Source organism: Stegodyphus dumicola, chromosome 8 (genome assembly GCF_044657685.1).
Source record: "Stegodyphus dumicola isolate Sdum_Otavi_A_Nest chromosome 8, ASM4465768v1".
In the NCBI taxonomy this organism is placed as follows: domain Eukaryota; kingdom Metazoa; phylum Arthropoda; class Arachnida; order Araneae; family Eresidae; genus Stegodyphus; species Stegodyphus dumicola.
The window spans coordinates 187,296,199-187,317,811 of NC_140775.1; the positions used below are offsets into that span (position 1 = coordinate 187,296,199).

General features: G+C 30.9%; 1 protein-coding gene across 4 annotated transcripts in view; it reads left to right on the forward strand.

The window, feature by feature from the left end:
* Positions 1-21,613, forward strand: part of Sas-4 (spindle assembly abnormal 4) — a 102,746-nt gene that overhangs the window by 54,918 nt on the left and 26,215 nt on the right. For all 4 annotated transcript variants that reach the window (XR_015042820.1, XM_085822822.1, XM_085822825.1 and 1 more), the window contains exons 11-15: positions 1,242-1,597; positions 5,658-5,710; positions 7,745-7,900; positions 10,822-10,913; positions 16,388-16,481. Coding sequence is in view for 3 of the 4 variants with exons in the window: in XM_085822822.1 (XP_085678948.1) it covers positions 1,242-1,597; positions 5,658-5,710; positions 7,745-7,900; positions 10,822-10,913; positions 16,388-16,481 (751 nt within the window). In the remaining variant the exon portion in view is untranslated. The remainder of the gene's footprint in view (positions 1-1,241; positions 1,598-5,657; positions 5,711-7,744; positions 7,901-10,821; positions 10,914-16,387; positions 16,482-21,613) is intronic.

A 21,613-nucleotide genomic window follows, 5' to 3' on the forward strand; every position in this document is an offset into this window, starting at 1 on the left:
TACGTAGTATGCTAACAATTTGTATTTGGCAGGCAAATACCTGACTGAAAGACTAGCACTCCTGAATTCTACCATAAATTTAATCATTTTGGCGGGAGCCTTTGCGTAAATTAGAAACTTTTGTTATCTATAGAAAAATTAAAGGTATGATTCAACCTTAAGTTTGAACCATATCATGCTTTTGATCATAAATGTATCAAAAACATGTCTTGAAAAGAGTTCTCTTTGGTATCCTGACAACAAAGGCCATTACTGCTTTTAATAGCCACAGGCCATGGTTGATTTGCAGATAATCTAAACCATATTATGTGCCTATTTTTGTTTTCATTTTTAAAGAACATAACATTTTTATCTGTATATCTCATAATCATGCTTATTGCTTTCTAAGTTTTATTCTTAGTGCTCAGGTTCTAATATATCGCTCTCTCTCTCTCTCTATATATATATATATATATACCTATATATGTATACACACATCTTGTTTCATATTTAGATTATACATCTGGTGCATCATAATCTTTAATTATGTGTCCACCAATTCATCAATCGCTCGTCATCATCCATCCTGGAACTTCATTGAACTGTTAGCTGCCCTATTAGGTGTGTTTACTTAAGATTTTCTATCAGATTTATGCTGTTGCGTTTCAGAAATGGATTAAGTATGGAAGCCTGTGATTATAGCGTCTTTATGGAATAGAGATGCTTAAAAATTTTTTTATGCTGAAGTTTTCATGGTAATGAAAGAGGTGTGCAGCATTGTTAAATTGCATTTCTGGGATGCTGTTGATTATAGCAGATAGCTGTGTTGTGTGCTTTGCTCGAGTCAGTAATGTAATCCAGTCCAGTGTTTAGATCCAGTTGCATGTTTGTGAACAATATGCATGTTAGCATGTATAAAATATTGGGCTGTAGGTGTCTGTTAGAAAGTTTGTAATGAAATTTTTCTCTTCTTTGTAAATATTGAAGAAATCTGCTGCTAAGTATAAAAAAGTTAAAAAATAAATAAGTAAATAAAATTAATAAAAAATTAAGGCATTCTGAGTGATACTTATTCATACAATAGAAGATTCTGCTTCTTTCCCTTCCCCAAGAATTTGATAAGCATGCTACGAATGTGTGTTTTGCTAAAGAATGGTTTTATAAAATATGATAGACTTTAGATAATGTGTTATGTGACATTTCTATTCAATTTCATTTTTCTTCATGTGTACTATTGTATCTTCTCTTTGATGTTTATTCAGGGAGCCGAACAGGAGATCTGTTGAAGAAAATTCTGGGTATTCTGTAAAATCTAATCTTAACAAGTTCCTTGATGATGTGCAGGCTAGGAAAAATAGGCTAGAACAGTTGATATCAGATATTGATCCAAGAATAGCATCCTTACAGAAAGAAATTTCACCATCTGATAGGAACACTTTCATGAATGATAATCTTAATGTGAATGAAAGGTGCAGTACTCCGAACAATGGCCTTAATAAGGATATACAAATGGCAGTAGGAGTAGATGAATGTGCTAATGAATCTTTTGATTCATCAAGCTCTACAATTCATGATGGCGATGTTGCTACTAGACCTTCTAAGCTTGCATTTCACAATGGTAATGTAATTTTATTTCTTTATATTGCCATTCAGACTGCTAGAAACTTAAAATTGTGTATATATTTTTTAAATATTCATTTTTTAATTAGCATATAGCTTTTATTTCTCAGTAATGTTAAAAGAAATACAGTCAAAAGTCGTTAATTCGGACACCCATAATCTGGAATGATCTATAATCCGGACCTCAAAGCTACAAATTTTCTGTGCATGCGTCGCGTTGACGCATGCACGTAAGACTTTACGGCTGCAAATATGCATGTGCGCATGCGCATTTAACGTATAACGGACGGTATAAGCTAAGCTAAAATTATCTAATTCAGTTAATGTTGCAGATTGCGTTGTTCCTTAATCTTCGAATTGGATCCGGCTTATTATTTTTTGCAGACTGTTAGAGCAATTTTATAAAAGTAAGCTTGAACTTTCGATTATGTCAAATAGAATTGCCGATATATATTTACTAATATGTAAAGGATCTACAAAGCGAAAGTATGTTTCGAAGTCCATTAAACAAAAAGTGGAATTGCTGCAAAAAAAATGGATAAATGCATATCCTTTGTTTCTCTAACCATTCTGAAATCTGTTTATCAATTTCACGCCATGGAGGTAAGAAAGGAAGGAGTGGCCAACCGGCACTAGAAGTGAAGCACTGCTTCGAAGCTTCGGTCACCAGATGGGGAGTTCTTTGTTTACATTCAGAAGAAGTTCTTTGTTTACATTCAGATAGATAATAGCAATTTGTATAGTTTAGTAACATTTATGCAAAAATCACATCTTGGTTATTTTTCAATAACTAACAACAGCGATTTTGATTATGAATTTGTTTTATAAAATTCTAAGCTGTTGAACTACAAAAATATAAATTTTAACAAACATGTTATGCTTAAAGAATGAAAAATACCTTATGGTACCTTTAAAATTGTACACGTCTTTCGATACCCTTGATAGAGTATTCGCTACTTTTATTTTATGTTTCAAACGCCAAAATGTTTTAAATAAAATAAATTTTTTTCACATCCATATATTATTGTAACATGTACCTTTTAAAATTTTTTAGAGGAGAGGCTTTACTGTCGATCATTTTAAACTCATCATTTTAATTTTATATATCAGAAAAATAATCCATTTGGGCTTACACGTTTTACTTGTTTGGGTTAATTAAAAATAAAATATAGTGAATGCACAGAAATTAAAGATTTGCACATGCCAGAAATGAAAAATATGAAATATGTATGGGTATTTATGCATGTGCTTGCAAAAAGCATGTATCTACCTTTAACAAAATACATAAATATTCATTAAATTATTTATAAATGTATTTGAAATGAAGAATTTATTCATTTATGAACAACTGTGAAGAAATCTAATTATTAAATGTATCTAATTTATAATGATTATAAATGTTATCTAAACATATAATAACCTTAATATTGAATTGTAAACATAAATTGAAATCCTGTTCACAAATACGTTATAAAACTATTTAAGCAAGAATTGTTCGTACTGGAAAGCAATCTGTTAAAAGGCATTGTAAAGCAAATGCTATGAGATGCGCACTTAAGAAAGTAATAAAGAGTTTTGAAATATGTATTGTTGAAATTAATGGTAAAAAAAATCTGATAAGTATAATTAAAAGAATTATTCCCCTTACATTTTATAATAACTCAGTTACAAGTTTAAAATAATACTTTAAAAAAAAACTTATTTTATTCCCTTTCAGAAATGTTCAGAGAAAGTTAAGTACTATTTAAAGTATTTCGCTAATTTCTAATAATTCTCTAATTTAAAATAAACCGAATAGAGCATTAATTATAAATTGACCATCTGACTAGATTGAAACTGATGATCTATAATTTGGAAAAATCGATAATCCGGAATCGCCGAAGTTCCGACGAGTCTGGATTAACAACTTTTGACTGTATATTTTTCAGATATTCAGTAAAATTTCTGAAAATTTAGAGCTTGTTTTGATTTTTAAAATTTGGAAAACAAATTCACTATGCTGTTAAATTGTAATTAACATTTCCCATATTTAAAATAAAGAAAAGTTGTATATTTTTTATTACTACAATGCTATGTAGTAGCAGTTGTAGCAGTTTCTGTTTGAACAGTAATACAAGAATGTTAAACCATATAATCCTCACAGAATGATATTTTAACTTAGTTATTAGTTAAATAGTTATAATTTTAATAAGTTCTTTTACCTATGTAACTTCTTAGTATTTTAATACAGTATTATGTATAATCATAACTAAATAATTATTTTTTTACTCAGAAAACTTCTTAATATTTTTCTAAAAATTGTTTCTCCATTCAAGCTTACTTGGGGGTTGGGAGTGAAATAACAACACTTTTTATAGGTTCACCAGTTATAATAGTTTTTATTCTATCTGTAATGGTAAATAAGTAACTAAAAAAATGGGATTAATATGGGTATTTAATTGTAAATCATTGTAGGTAGTATGGAAAAGTCTGAAACTTAAAAAAAGCTTATGTAACATTTTGTATGCATGAAAAGTAATTTCTGTAAATGGGACAGCACTAGTGATAGGCAAAACAGCTCCTTTGAGGGACCATATCGGAACCATTCGCTCACCGAAATGCATTGATTCTTTTTAAAACTTCAATTCTCCTAATAATCACCTTAATGAATGTGCTCAGAACAGGCGTAGATCAAGTGTGGTGTGCAGAGATGGGGGGAAAGAAAGAATGGAACAAGGAGTGGGATCACTAGAATTGACTCAACCAAACTGCTCACTCCCTTCACTGATTTCTTTCAACTAGACTTTTCAAATTGCCTAAAAAAAAATTTAAAAAAATAAAAACTTTCTACATAGAACAACAATAAAATTCTGGGGGAAAAAAATATGTTAAAAAATAATGAAACCAAAATTCATTTATGTTAATGATTATATTGTTTTATTACTATTATTGATATTTTGTTGCTACTTCAAAACACAATGTGAAAATAAATTTTTAGATTTACGGCAGATCCCAAAGAACAGGAAACTGTCTGCTGATAATACTGGGATTTCCCCACCCCTTTTTTTTTCTTTAATCTAATTTGACAAAATGATACCAAATATTATTGCTCAAGGTTCTTCTATTCATTAGAGTCCACGTTTTATTTTTCAACCTTGAAAAAAGTACATTAAATGAAAAAATTTATGTTTATAAATATATACTAATTCTAAAGAAGATTAAAGAGAAATTCACAGCTCTTAACTACAAGACATTAGTAAAATAAGTAAATAAGTAAAAATATAATTTATTATTTTACATAAATATTACAGTAATATTGTATAAAAAAGGAAATACCTAATATACCTAGATATATATTCAGTATTCAAAGAACCGAAATGAAACTCAAAGGAACAGCTCCGAGGAAATGAAAAGAACAAATAATCAAGACCTCACAGAAGCCAGATTTGAAAGAGTGAATAATGAAGCCTCCTTCGGAATCAAATCCGCAGCTACAGCAGGAGCGATGAAAACTTCTCCTTTAAACATGATTATAGGAACTATGAAACCCGCCCCTGTAATCACCACTCTGAAGGACCGAGAACTGCGATTAGTGTCAGAGTGCCAGGAGCGCTGACAGCTGGGAATCCGAGTGTTTTGTTTTTTTAAATACTATATGAATTACAAGCAAACTAAAAGCACACATAAATACAGACATAACACATGTACACACATAAAAAATAGGTCAGAGATGTTTCCTTTAAATAATAAAGGAAAGACTGGTATGTAAAGTGTAAAGACTGCTAGTGTTTACATTAAGAGGAAACAAATTTTTGGCATGCTTCCCAACAGCAGCTCTTGGTGAACTATTATGGAACTGCCTTTCCATTTTTGCTGGAGCGCTGATTATTTGTTCAGTTTTGTCAATTTGTTCCAGAGCAAATCATCCATCTCTTGACAGCACTGGAATTGGAGTGGGTCTTTTTAGTAATGGTTAAAAATTATACAATTTAGACACTTGTGAATTAAGTACAGTTTCTCTTTTTTATATATTACCAGCAATCATTGTTATCTATTCACCATTATTGAAAATGTTTCAGATATTCCTATTTCTGATGAATATGTGACTGGCCAGGACTATTTACAGAAAAAGGTAGTTAAGTTTGATTATTTTACAAGCTTCATTTATGATTTTGTTTTCAAGACAGTTATTACCATGTATAGAAATTCTTATTGTGGCATTCAACAGATTTAATGTTTTTCATCAATTTCAAAATTAAACTGAAGCATTATTTTGAATATATGTATTACATAAATATTAATTACTTCAAAAGCATATGCAAGATTTTATAGATTTTGTTGATTTTTAACTATTGTCAAAAATATATTTAAAAGGAAATTTTCTGTTTCAAAAACTAAATTACTTAAAGAACTTTTAATCTAGTTGATAATCTTCTGTAATAGCTCTTTCTGCAGAACCTGGTTCTTCAAACTTTGTCATATTGGGGAATTCCTCACGTTGTAATTTTTTTTTCGGGGGGGGGAACCTTTAAAACTATAATTTCGTGTGAACCCTTACCATTTTCAGAAAAATTAAAATGTTAAAAAAGCACTAAACCTGTATTAGTGTTGGATATATCAGTGTTTACTTTAACTGGAAAATGAAAAGATAATCATATTCACTTTGTTATTTTAGGCAACAATAAAAATAAAAAATATTAAAAATTGGAAAAAATATTGTTTGAATCTAAAATTAGAGAAAATAACCAAAAATAGCTTTGAATTTAAGTTTTTTTAAAGAAATTTTTATTAAATTTTGTGTTTCTTCTTTGTTTATTTGTTATGTTTTTTTGTTTTAAATTATGTTTTAAAAAGTGTGGTTTAAATTTGAAATATGGTAATTAGTTTAGATAATTAGTTTTGAGTTTATGTAGTATTAAAAAAATATTTTCAGATTTTCTTTTGCAGAACCTCTAAAGGTGTTGCTTGGAATCTAAAAGTTCTGCAGAATGCATTTTCGAGTGGTAGAATATTAATATTGCATGATTCTGAAATCTCCTCCTATTTACCTATGTATATTCTGTAGTTTAGATCATTAATATTAATTTAATTATAACTTTTGAAACAAGCTCAAAAATTATGCAAAGTAAAAAAATATACCAACACCGAATTTATCTGAAAAATATGTTGTAAAAGGAAATTTTTTTCTTCCAGTCAATCACCGAATCTCTAGGTTTTTAACTTTTGGTCTTTACTAAGGAAAGTGGTTTTTAGCAATAAATAAAATTTATTAAAATAATGAAACTTAAACTACAAATTTTGTTTTCCGATGCTTAGGAATTAACAGTGTAATTTTTTATTTGTTAAATTTTAATTACTTTAATTAATTAGTTACATTTTATTTGAACTGAATTACCTTAGCCCTTTCGGACCTGCTGGTAATGCGTCTCATCTGGCAGCTTATCCATGTTTATTTTCCCTCTCAACTGTTTACTTTGAGACCTGATGGTGGCAATTCCTGTGTTATTAGTTTCTAGAATTCAAGTCAAAATTTGTTAATATATTATAATAGAGTTCTTCTGACACATATAAATAATATTTTGTAGAATTTTTCTTTCTTCCCCCTATATCTAAAAAAAAATTTATTGTTGAAAGATCTAATTTATTGTAGACATTTTGTATAATTTTAAATGAAGATTTAACCAATGTTTAATCAATAAGTATTTGGATATACTTTTGTTTTACACCAATATATGGTATATTATTAAGATTATCCTCACAATAGTATATATATTAATTATTTCATTTAATTGTGTTTGAAAATCTTTTGATAAATTAAAACTCTCCTTCCATGTTCAGGGTTTTTTCTATAAAAGTGTAAGAACAATGCAAAATGATATTATCAAAAGAACACAAATTTTTGAATATTTAATTAATTAGTAATATACTTCATATCATAATTGTATAATAAATAGTTGAATAACCGGAGTCATGCATGAAAAAAGGAATTTAAGTCAATTAAGATCTCTTTTGAAATGATGCCACCATGCTGCCGTAAAACCTTCAAGAAGGGAAAGGAAACATTCGGGTTTTTTTCATATTTTAAAGGTTTGCAGCTATGGTATTATAAAAAACATATGTAATCCATTTTTAGAAATATGTTTATAATTAAAAATATCTTTCTTAGGAGAATTTGATTCAGCAAGAAACAGCAGATGCAGTTGAAGGATGTTCACCTGAAAGAGCTGCATTTAGGGAAAAAATGAAAGAACTGGAAAATGAAATTGAAGTATATCAAGAGCATAATGCACGGCTATCAAAACTTAGTAAAGAAAGAGAAGAGGTTTGTAATTGATCATAAAAATATATGAATAAATATCTTTCTTAAAAATACTTTGTAAATTTTGCAAAACAAATAAAGTGATTCTGTTAATTAATGCAGATGAGAATTGTAATATTTTGTTTCAATTAATTAGCTTTGTGTTTTCTAAAGCTTGTATATATAAATATATATTTAGTGAATGATTCTAAAATGCCAATGTAATGTTTCTTGATGAGTTATGAATTTTATTTTCATTTGAATCATATTATAGCATTGAATGTTATGTTTTGGTTAACGAGACACCACTTAATGGCAAATATAAAAAACTGTACATAAAAAATGTAAAAAAAAAATTTTTTTTTTAAATTTTAAACCCGGGATAAATGAATAGAATATTATATTTTAAGAATAAAATTATTGTTATAGAAAATTTATTTTTAAATAACAGTTTGGAAGTGAATGAAAATGATTTTATAAATAATAATGGAAAAAGTTGTAATTTGAATGAATTTATAAACTCATTTAATAAATTAGGAATGGAATATTTATTAGAATCATTTGAAAATGAAATATTTCCATTTGATGTAAAGGATAAAATTTATCATATTATGATTTAAATAATGTGCAAAAAAAAATTTAGATTACACTATATTTATAATGATCTGCATAATATGTTTTGTTTAACAAAAAACTAATTACCGTATTTGACGGCATATAAGACACAACTTTTTTCCTAAATTTGGTCTCAAAAAAGTTACCTGCATCTTATACGTGAAGGACACAGGTTAACTTTCAATACTGAATGCAATTTTTAGCCCGGATAAAGATCTAGACACACGTAGACAAACTTTTTTTCCTTGTGTGTGGTCTTCTAAATAAGGGTGTGTCTTATATGCCATCAAATACGGTATATATAATAAAGATTAAAAAAGAGTTTAATATATTAAATAAAATATATAAGGCAAATGTGCAATAAATTAATACAATTGAAATGTAAATTGAGATTATAATTTTATGTATCCTGTAAAAATTATAGTTGAAAAATATTCACTATTATTATCATCTCTTAAAAATAATAATAGTGTAGTATCATTTTTTTTATATATTAACTGATAATAAAGATCTGCTATGCAAGAAAATAAAAATGTTATCAATCACAAGTTTGGTGATTACTTTTTCATGTAGTTTATTGATTTGCAAAATCTGATTATGTTAAGATTAAAAATTTAAGTTTTGTTAAATGAAAAGAAATAAAAGAAGATAATGTTTTCTTTAAAGATGCAATTATAGAATCTTCAGATAATAAAAAGATTTTGTCTTCAAAATTTTTAAACCTATAGGAAATTATACAAAAGGATTATTTATAGCATCATTTATACTATCTTTATGTTTTTTAGCTCATGATTTAAAAGTAGATATTTTACAATAATTTTATCAGATAAAATTTTATAAATTTATACTTTATATTAACATTTCATCAGATCATAAAGTTAAAACAACTACACCTGAATCTGTTGTTATCCTGATACCTCTGATGAAATAAGACCAAAAAAGGCATAAACAAAATCATACATTTTGTTTTGTTTTATGGTCCTTAATATATATATTAATTAATTATAAATCTAAAATTTATTAAAAAAATTAATTTTATCTGATAAAGGCAAGAGCCTCCCATTCTTTTTCCCCTATCACCAACTTCTCAAGAGGACTTTTGGCTTGCCATGTAGTTTGCCATGCAGACACTATATGTTAACAAACCTCTATTCCATGTCTGGGATTCGAACCCAGGTAAAATGTAGTGAACTTGTGCCTAACCGAACCCTCTATTTAAAAAAAAAAAAAAAAAAAAGTTTTGTGGGGGGGGGGAAGGTGGAAAAGTTGTGTAAGTAGTAGCATATATATATACATTAATAATATGTATTTTTGTTTGAAACCAATAGCATTAAACTAAATTGTTGGTAGAAAATATGAAATGGAGAGTGTTAGATACCAGTAGTGATAGCAAATGAGGATTAGTATTTGAGAATTGTTTGATTCCATAGTAGTCTATAATTTAAATGTATGTAATCCAAAATGTATAAATATTGTTAAATTAATAATTGTTAAAGGAACTGTTATTTTGAATGTTAATTTACATAACCAAATGAATTTATCCTAAAAGTTAAGAGGTAAATTGTAAATAATTTTTTGTATTGTTAATTATAATATGGATTATTCCTCTTTCGTATTTACCCCCTTGCTATCAGATTAAGCAGGGTTTTAATTAATATGGGTATTATCCTTTGGATTGCCTCTGATAATTGACAGACTGTATTTAACCATTTAAGTCCCAAGCAGCGTGATCGCACTGTTGAGGTTTTATGTCAAGAAAACCCAGTACATTTTGAACATTGTGGACAACTGATGGTGCATTTGATGTTGATAATATGGGCACTTGGTTTAAATCAAGTGCACATCTATACAAAATAAACAAAGTGCTATCGTGTTGCTTGGTATTTCTTGATATAAAATAAAACAAGCACTATCTTGCTGCTTGGGTCTTTTCATACTCATTTAGAGAAAGCGTGGTTGTGCTATTTGGGATTCTTCGACAGTGTTTTTTCAATACCTCCTGGAACTCAAACGGTTAAAATAAATGTATAAAATGTTGTATTGTCACCAAGAGCTATCATTTTGGGAATCTGCATTTGCTCTTGATTGATTCCAAGAAAATTATTCCTGAGTATTAAAAAAGTCCTCTTTTCTTAGGGGGACATGAGTATAATATCTTTCCTGTTATTCTTTGGAAATAACTCAAATGTGTTGTTGCTTTTTTCACTCAGTGATGTTTTGAAGAAATATTTTTAATAACTTTATGTTATTATTTCGTATAATATACAGTTTTGCTTATTTTATTAATAATCTCAATTTTTGTTTATTGGGTTATTATTTATTTATTCAAGGTCTGGAAAAAACTGCAAAAAGAACGAGAAGAATTCCAGAAACATAAAGAGCTGGAAGAACAAAAAATAGAAGAAGCAAGACAACAGATCAAGTAAGCTTTCTTTATTTAAATAAATTTATTTATTTAACATATTTTTTTACATAATATTTACATAACATATGTTTTTACATATCATTTTAAGGATTTAACCTTTTTTAATTTAGAATTCTATTTAGGATGTCAAATTCAGTTACTATTATAATCACATTGTAATATATAATGCTCAAAGTTCAATTCTCCTCAAGATTTTAGAACTGAATTTTTTATCCATTTTCAGTGAAAATGACTACATGATAACTACTGATAATAATTGCTAACACAGCTTGCTTTGTATAAAATAGTGTCTACTTATGGAAATGAATTTAAATCAAAAATATTTGTTTGATTTTTTGCAATCGTTATAATGCTGTATAGCATTAAATAAAAAGGCTATGATAAAATTTATTTCCTTCAAATTTCAATTTCTTATTCAATTTCTTTGAGTCCCAGAATTTTATATATGTGCTATGCATAAAATCAATTTCTAAAGGGAGAAAAATAGAATAAATGGAATATTTCTGTATGGCAAAAATGAAAAATGCATTGCTTTTATCTGGGCTAATTAATGCATGAATGTATGCAGATAATAATAATTGTAAAAACCAAATGATTTTGTATCAAGGAGGTAATATATGGCATTACAAGCATCTTTTATTAACTATAGTAATACTGCAAATATTCATAATTGCCATCTTGTCCTGTTCTTAACAGTTGCAACTTTATTTTTGACATTATTGATATCTAAAATTTAAAATTTTTTAATAATGGAGTAAGTTCATCTTAATTTTGTTTTTTCTTTTGTCCAGTACCTACTCTGTTTTGTCCAAAAATATTCTTTTGATGTTTTCTTTTAAGCAGTGTCATCTCACTAATATACTTTTTTGGTTTATATGTTCTGGTCGATTCTCTATGCACATATTACATCGAGCTTCTGATTAAATTGTTTTAATATCGATGAAAATAAGTATTTAAGATTTACTGTGTTCATATCATGGAATGAAACATATGTATTGACAAATGTCACACCTCAAATAGCAATCAGTAAAATCTGATGTGAAGAATTTCATAATCATTTTTCAAATCTGACAGAACGGCCTTATAAAATGATGCATAATGTTAATATATTGTTGCGTGCGTACGGGTTCGTTACGAAATGAATGCACAAGTCCAATGAAAAATGAACAAAAATTTATTATTATTGCAGCAAATGTGCTTAAATTTCCTAAAATATTCGTGCAGTATTACAATATATCACAGTAGTTATCTTTTAACTACTCAAACGTTCAAGAGAACTTAACTCTAAACAGCTAGAGAAAGCTATCAGCGAATTCACTACAGTCAACAAGAGCAGTTTTCTAAACAAACTCTTAAAACAGCAACAAACTAAGTAACTTCAACAAACTGAGAGGTTTTTCTCCTTTTATAAGATTTTAAAATCGCACGCGAGAATTTTCTAGTACTTTCTCGAAATCAAAAAGAGATATTTATTAAATGTTACATGCACGCGCTCTTGTATTTTCAATTTTCCGGCTTAGCTTTCTTTTAATATTCATCACGCACTGCACTGTGCGGGAAATAAAACCATTTAATTTACAATTCAACTAACATAAGGTATTTAAATACCAAATCCGTAACACTACCCCTTCCCAAGGACTGCACATCCCGGGCAGTACAATCCGTGGACAGGAAGCCAAACTTACAACTGTGGCATAAATGCAATAATAAGCATTACATTACAATAATAAACAGCATGAACAATAAATGCAATGAATAAAACAAATCAAACGCTATTAAATGCAAATAAAATACTAAATACACATTTAGAAAAAAAAGGGCCATTGTCTTACACTATTTACAATTATTTATATTACGTACTATGGCCATAGTAATGAGCTAACCTGTCGTAATGAACGACTTTAGGCTTAGAGTTCGAAGACTTACGGATCCGAACAACGACGTCATTCAGCCTGTTTAGGACCGTGTATGGACCATCCCAAGGTGACTGTAATTTCGGACAAAGTCCTTTCCGTCGAGTCGGATTCCACAACCACACCTTGTCTCCTTCGTGGAATTGATGTTCAGTAACTCTTGTGTCATGGCGGGTCTTCATCTTCTCTGTTGCCAAGTTGACTCGCTCTCGTGCAAAGTTGTGCATCACTTCAAGCCGGGTCTGGAGATCTTGAATATATTCCTCAGGTGATGAAGGAGCATCCGGAGGGCGACCAAAAAAGAGATCACAAGGCAGATGAAGGTCACAACCGAAGAGCCTCTGGGATGGAGAATAGCTGGTAGTTTTGCGTTTCTTTTCGACCCTAGCATTATTTCGGCAGCTTCTCGAGCTGGTTCTTTCAGACAAAGCGTCGGCATTTCCAGGTGACAATCTTTTTTGAGGATGGATAGTCATGTCTTCAGATCCTGAAAGCAATTTATTGTTTTTGAAGTCTAAGGAAAAGTTGTATTTCCTAAAAAGTCCAGTCCGAGTATGCATGGATCTGTAATATCCGCCACATATACCGTGTGATGGTAAGCGGCACTTCCAAACGTGATGTTCAGGTTTAACTTCCCAGCTATGTCGATCTTGTCACCAGACGCAGTCTGAAGGGTAACACAGGATGGCGTCCAAATAAGTTTATCTTTAAACTGTTCAGCTAATTCTTTCCTAATGATGGTAACATTAGCTCCGGTGTCAATGATCATATTGCAAGGAACTCCATCGATATGCCCATTGAAGAACAGTCCGTACTGTTGCCACTCACCGTAGAAATTTTGAGTGCTTTAAAACAAGGTTTTTCATTATCTGGCAACCTCCGTTCCTTGATATGGTCATTAATTTGTTTCTTGCGTCGTTGCTGGGAAATGGTCTCAATTTTCATACCCTGGGGTGTTCTGCAATTCTTTTGTACATGGCCTTCAGCTCCACAGTTTCAGCACTTTATTTTCTTGTCAATCTTTTCCCGTCCCATGGCATTTAATTGTCTGTTTAACCTGCCTCTCTTATTTTCTGTGCTCTGGGGTGTTCTGCAGTTCCTTCGTATGTGGCCTTCAACACCGCAGTTCCAGCACTTTATGATCGGTTTCTTTTCACCAATATTTTGTCTCAAGGCATTCACTGGTCTTGTCAAATCATCCATTTTATTATCCGTGCCCTGGGGTGTTGTGCTATGTCATCGTATGTGCCCTTCAATACCACATTTCCAACACCTTAGAGCCACTTTGTTCTCACTCCTACTCCAAATCAAAGCATTGACTTCTCTGGCTAAATCATCTAAATGAGCCATCAGTTGATCCACTGGCTCGTGGACTCGCGCAGCTCTGACTGGGTAGTGATCTATACTAATTGCTTGTTGGGCTGCCTCGAACTTCATAGTGTACAACAGAGCACTTTTTATGTCCCTCACATCTGCCATTCGAAGAGCTTTCTGTATTTCAGGGTCCCAGATGCCATCGATGAAATATTGCAGCGACAAGATTACCCTCGTTTCTCTTGGGCACTCCATAAAGGCGAGGTGGGACAGCCTTTCAACATCCGTGGTGAGTTCCTGGAGTGATTCGGTGGGCTTCTGTTGACGGGATTTTAATTGAAGCCTGCTGTAGTCTTTTAAACATTTCTCGCCAAAGCGCAGCTCCAATGCGTCGGATAGAGCTTCGAAGTCAAGTCTTTGGTTTTCAGGAAGTGTCTACAGGATATCCGCTGCGTCTGCTCTCAGAGAAGCGGCGAGATGACAGGCCTTAGTTTGGGAATCCCATCTATTCGCATCCACCACTATAGAAAATTGTGTTTTATACACTTGCCAGGAGGTCTTCCCATCATAAGTGGATAGCTTCAGAGAGGGACGAGGAGGCTTAGGTAAAAATTTGAAACTATCAGAATTATTCCTGACGTCGCTACAAACTTCTTTAAAGTATCGACTTCTTTCGCAATTGCTAAAACCCTGTCATCAATTTGTTGTTCGATTCGGTGTTGGATGGCAAAAACCCTTCCTTCGATTCGTTGTTCTATAACAGAAACTCTATCTTCTATTTGATCTTTGACAAAAGAAACTCTTTCTTCTATTTGTCCAACTTTAGTTTCAATAGTGTCAGTTCTGCCTTCAATAGCCTCAAATTTGTTTTCTATTATGCAAGTAATATCTCTTTTCATTTCCTCTTGACCTGCTTCAATCTTTTCTTGAATTGCTTTCATTTCGCCTTTAATGGATTTCATTTCTTCCTTAACAGATTCTTGGCCCAATTTCATCTCTCCTTTAACGGATTTCATCTCTTCCTTAACGGATTCTTGGCCCAATTTCATCTCTGCTTGGAATGCAGCAAATGCAGTCATCAACTGTCTCATCTGTTCTTCCATCGCTCTTGTAATTGGCATTCAAACCCCACTTCTGACACCAAAAATTGTTGCATGTGTACGGGTTCGTTACGAAATGAATGCACATGTCTGATGAAAAATGAACAAAAATTTATTATTATCATAACAAATATGCTTAAATTTCCTAAAATATTCATGCAGTATTACAATATCTCACAGTAGTTATCTTTTAACTACTCGAGTGTTCAAGAGAACTTAACTCAAAACAGCTAGAGAAAGGTAATCCGCGAATTCACTACAGTCAACAAGAGCAGTTTTCTAAACAAACTCTTAAAACAACAACAAACTAAGTAACTACAACGAACTGAGAGGTTTTCCTCCTTTTATAAGATTTTAAAATCGCGCGAGAATTTTCTAGTACTTTCTCGAAATCAAAAAGAGATATTTATTAAATGTTACATGCACGCGCTCTTGTATTTTCAATTTTCCGGCTTGGCTTTCTTTTAATATTTGTCACGCACTGCACTGTGCGGGAAATAAAACCATTTAACTTACAATTCAACTAACATAAGCTATTTAAATACCAAATCCGTAACAATATTATGCAAACTGATGTAAATGTCTCTACAGACTGATTTTGAAAGGAATCACTACTTTGAGTTGTGCTGATGCAGGATCTCGTAAGATTATTTAAATCAAAGTGACAGCTTAGATCTGAAGAGTAATGTGGCAAATTACATGAACTGAAAAGTTCTATGAGTTATGCATATGATGTTTCAATTTGTGATTAGCGAAGAAGCTATATTCGCTTTCTTTTTAGTTTATTTTCAGTTTGGCTTCTACAACTGAATTTTCAAGTAATAGATAAGTGTAAAGTGTTTAAAATCATATTTGTGAAAGTGGGAATTTAAATTAGTTAAATCCAAGCATGAATTTGATTTACATAATTCCTATGTTTTTCACCTCCTTCGTGTAATTTGGCACCATCCATTTATTGAATATATTTACATTCGAACTTGAAAAGATATTAAAAATTGAAAATGCTGCACTTTAATTATTATTGCCAGTTTACAAGCTTACTCTTAATTAATAAAGGTCTGTCTGTTTGTGTACCTTGATTATTTCACTCAAAAATATTTCTTATTGTATTACAAGCATGTTAAATTGGATCTTTTACTTTCAGGCGAGAAAAAGACACCTTTAAGAGGCTGCAAAAGTTGCAAAAAGATAATATGAGTAAAAAGGAAAGAGAAGAATTGACTGCTTTAAGAAAAGAGGTTTCTGTTTTTTTTTTTTTTTTTTTTTTTTTTTTTTTTTTTTTTGTTTTTGTTTTATAATATCAAAATGTTATATTCATTTTAAAATTGCTTTTTAAATAAACGTAATCAATTTAATTTCATTTTTATGCATTTTCTGGTCTAACTATCAAACTGAAAATTATAATAAGGTAAATACAGTGAAAGTAAATTTTGGATTTTTCTTGCTATTTCTGTCTTTTAATTAACAGTGGCATTATTGTGAGATGTGGTTCGGAGATCTCCAGTATAATTATGCAAGGTGAACAAGAAAAATCTGACACAAACTGACACTGAAATAAATAGCAGGTCATGCAGCTCAGTAAACAGTTGTAAATGGTTATAAAAGAGAAACAAAGACAAGGCTAATTCTTCTTAACATGTGAAATATACTGCAGGTCATTAGAATCATTGATAAAGTACAGTCTAATGCAGTGATAATCACTGAGCAAGAACCCAAATCTTGCCTCTAAATGAATAATGAAACTTACTGATTCTTAGCTTCAAAGCAGCTGATATTTTCAGGATTGCTTAAACACTTCAAGAAAAAAAAGTTCTTAAGCTTCAAAAAGGCATTCTCTGAGAAATTCCAGGATGTTGCCAGATTTGTATGAAATCACAAATGCTACCAGCATGGCAACAAAAATATCATTTAGGCTTGTCAGGAGGCTTTCTGCCCATATCTCCAATTCTAATTGAGGTATCTCTATGATTCTAACATTGAGGCAGTTCAGAATTAAAAGGTCTACAACAGTAAGTGAGGGGACTGCAAAATCATTTAAGCAAAAAGCACTTAAAAATTATTACATAAATTGTGTTAAATGAATAAATATATATATGTATTCTAAATAGTTTCAAGTAAACATAAATATTTACAAAATATTATAATATTATTAAAATTTCTCATTGCAAGTGGGAAAAAAAAAAGGAGTGAGAATTTCGTTATTTTGAAAAACTGATAAAAATTTTTTCAATCAAATGTATACATATAGAGGGGCAGAACATAAAAAAAAATTATCTCTTAGGAAATTCAAAGTGAAATTTAGCAACCTAATGTGCACTGTTGTGGTAGTAATTAATTGGGATTTAAATAAATATACTAAAATGTCAATTAAAATGTAAAAGAGAAGAATAAAACAAGATAATTATTACTGATTCCATAGAAAGATCCCAGCTTATGAAGAGGAATTGAAATCTCTCCATACAACCATCAATAATTCATGAAAAAAGCGTTTTGCTATATCACATATCTGAACAAATCCCTTTTCAATTTTACATCTAATCGATTTGGATATTTGAGATAATCCGAATCAATAAGATGTAATTCAGATGTTCTAAAACTGAATAGAAGTCTAAAATTCAAAAGTGATTTGTTCAGATATGCGAGATGATGACATGCATTTTTCATGAATTGTTAATGGTTGTATGAAGATTCTTATTTTCCCTTGATAATATCTATGGAATCGGCAATAATTATCATTTTATTCTTCTCTTTTACATTTTAATTGAGATTCTTGTATTATTTATTTATATTCCAATTAATTATTACCACAGTAGTACACATTAGCTTTCTAAATTGCTTTGTAACTTGACAGTTATTTTTACCACAAAAGTGCACATTTGCATTCTAAATTTCACTTTGAATTTCCTAAGAAATAATCTCCATTATATTCTGTATAACTTTATTAAATTTAATATTATCTTTGCAGCATAGCGCAGGATTTTATTTTTTAGTCTTTTTGAATAAATTTTGAATTCACTAATTTTAAAGTTTTCTTCTTGTTTTTCTTTATATATATAAATAATTTTCTAAACTTTTTTCATGGATAGGAACAACGAATGTGTTACACCAATTTCTTCTTCATTATTTTATCTATTTTTTTTTTTTTTTAATAAATGAAAATTTGCTAGTTCTTAGATTCAAATGAAATTTATTGTTTGAATTGTATGAAAAATTTATGCAAAATTAATATTATTTTCTAGAGAAGGCTGTTTTGAGCCAATTTCCAGTTTATAGTAAAAATATCCTTCTGATTTTGGGATGTAGAAATGCTTAGTAAATTTATGTATTCTGTGGAGATAATTTGAAATTGTGTAAATAATTTAAAATAAATGTTGGTCACCCCAGCATTAAGTTTGCAAGGGTTTATTACTTCAAAAGCAGATTGTAGTTTGGGTTGATCTTTACATTATGGTAACTTTGCGTTTTTTTGGCGAAAATTTGTCGACCAACTCTCCTACAGCAACCCTCTATTTTTTTTTCCCGCCGCCTTTTGTCTTCACGAAGTAAAGACATGTTTCTTTTCTTTTTATCTCCTGAACACTTCTTCCAAAAATCTACTAGCCAAATTACACTTATGCTAGAAATTTTATCTAACAAAACTGCTTAATCATGACAAATATTCTCTGCAAAATTGGGAAAAAGTGCACAATACCATACTCCTTACGCGTTTTTCAAAATAACACATACACATAAACCATGTACACGACGACTTATTTTTACTTAAAAAAACATCCCAGAATTGCACAAAAATGGCATTGCGCACACTCTTCACTATATCCATGTACACTGCTTTTTTCTCATAAATTAGAAAAATTTCACGAAAATACATGACAATTTTCTCAATCTTTAAACCCGGTAAAAAGAACATATATGAAATTACCTGATCGCGAAAAAGTATTTACCCCTTCCAAATATGAACATTTCCACATATAAAATAAATAAATTATCCAAAAACTTTTACCTCTAAATCATCTATTACATTATACACGTCACAAACGAATTCATACCGCAAGCATTACAAATACTTAGTATCAAATATTTAAATTATTTCCATGCACGTTTACTTCAACTTAAACATGTACCAAATTCCTACAAACATAAAATTCACAAAATAACTATCATTTAATTAAAATATCACTAAACCATGTACACGTCAACTTATTTTTACTTAAAAAAACATCCCAGAATTGCACAAAAATGGCATTGCGCACACTCTTCACTATATCCATGTACACTGCTTTTTTCTCATAAATTAGAAAAATTTCACGAAAATACATGACAATTTTCTCAATCTTTAAACCCGGTAAAAAGAACATATATGAAATTACCTGATCGCGAAAAAGTATTTACCCCTTCCAAATATGAACATTTCCACATATAAAATAAATAAATTATCCAAAAACTTTTACCTCTAAATCATCTATTACATTATACACGTCACAAACGAATTCATACCGCAAGCATTACAAATACTTAGTATCAAATATTTAAATTATTTCCATGCACGTTTACTTCAACTTAAACGTATACGAAATTCCTTCAAACATAAAATTTACAAAATAACTATCATTTAATTAAAATATCACTAAACAACGTACATGCCGACTTATTTTTACTTAAAAAAACATCCCAGAATTGCACAAAAATGGCATTGCGCACACTCTTCACTATATCCATGTACACTGCTTTTTTCTCATGAATTAGAAAAATTTCACGAAAATAAATGACAATTTTCTCAATCTTTAAACCCAGTAAAAAGAACATATATGAAATTACCTGATCGCGAAAAAGTAATGAACATTTCCACATATAAAATAAATAAAATATCCAAAAACTTTTACCTCTAAATCATCTATTACATTATACACGTCACCAACAAATTCATACCGCAACCATTACAAATACTTAGTGTCAGATATTGAAATTATTTCCATGCACGTTTACTTCAACTAAAACGTATACCAAATTCCTACAAACATATAATTCACAAAATAACTATCATTTAATTAAAATATAAATGAGCACATACATTAAATTAATACATACGAGGGCCATCCAGGAAGTAGATTACGTTTCCGTCTGTGTCCGCTAGGGGCGGGGCTAGCGCGGCCATCTTGGGGTCAGAGCGTTGCGCAGCTCAGTCTGCATCTAGCCGTGCTAGTGAGAGGTTCGTGCTGTGCTCCGTTCAGATACTGTGACGGTTTGAAATGTCTGCGTTAATTGAAAATCCCGCGAGCTGCGAGGTGCGCTCAGTAATAAGGTTTCTGACTGCAAAAAACTGTAAACCGATAGAAATCTATCGGCAGCTTCGTGAAGTGTATGGGGACAACATTATCACTGAAGGTGGAGTGCGTCAGTGGATCATAAGATTTCAAAATGGCCGAACCAATGTTCACGACGAAGATCGAAGTGGGAGACCCAGCATAGTGACCGCCGAACTTCTCGAAAAAGTCGATGCTAAAGTCCGTGAAAATCGAAATTTCACAATAACGGAACTTTCTTTGAATTTTCCACAAATTTTGCGAAGTTTGTTGCACGAAATCATCAGCGAAAAGCTTGGTTACCACAAGTTTTGTGCAAGATGGATTCCAAAAATCTTGACAGAGGACCACAAAAATCAGCGAATGGCTGCAGCGTTGAACTTTTTGGACGCTTACCATAAGGATGGTGACTCTTTACTCGATCGCATCGTTACTGGTGACGAAACATGGGTGAAACATGTGAACTGTGAAACGAAATTGCAATCAATGCAGTGGGGGCACACAAGTTCTCCCCAAAAACCCAAGAAATGCATGCAAACAATGTCGGCAAGGAAGATGATGGCGACTGTTTTTTGGGACAAAAAAGGTGTATTTTGGTGGACTTCCTGGAAAGAGGCACTACAATAAACTCTCAAAGGTATTGCCAAACTCTCCAAAAACTCAGAAGAGCAATTCAAAACAAGCGCAGAGGAATGTTGAGCTCTAAGATCTTGTTGATTCACGACAACGCCCGGCCCCACATGGCAAATGTCACTCGTAAAGTTCTTGAATCTTTTAAGTGGGAGTTGTTTCCTCATCCGCCGTACAGTCCCGACCTGGCACCGAGCGACTTCCACCTATTCCCAGCAATGAAGAAGTGGCTGGCTATGCAGCGTTTTGATGACGACGCACAGCTGCAAGAAGAGGTAACGAAGTGGTTGAAGGCGCAGGCGGCCGAATTTTTCGACGAAGGAATTTCCAAGCTCGTACATCGCTACGATAAATGCCTTAATTTGTATGGTGACTATGTAGAAAAGTAGTATTTGAGTGTGGCTTTCATCTGTATATAATAAAATTTGTTTCCTATACTT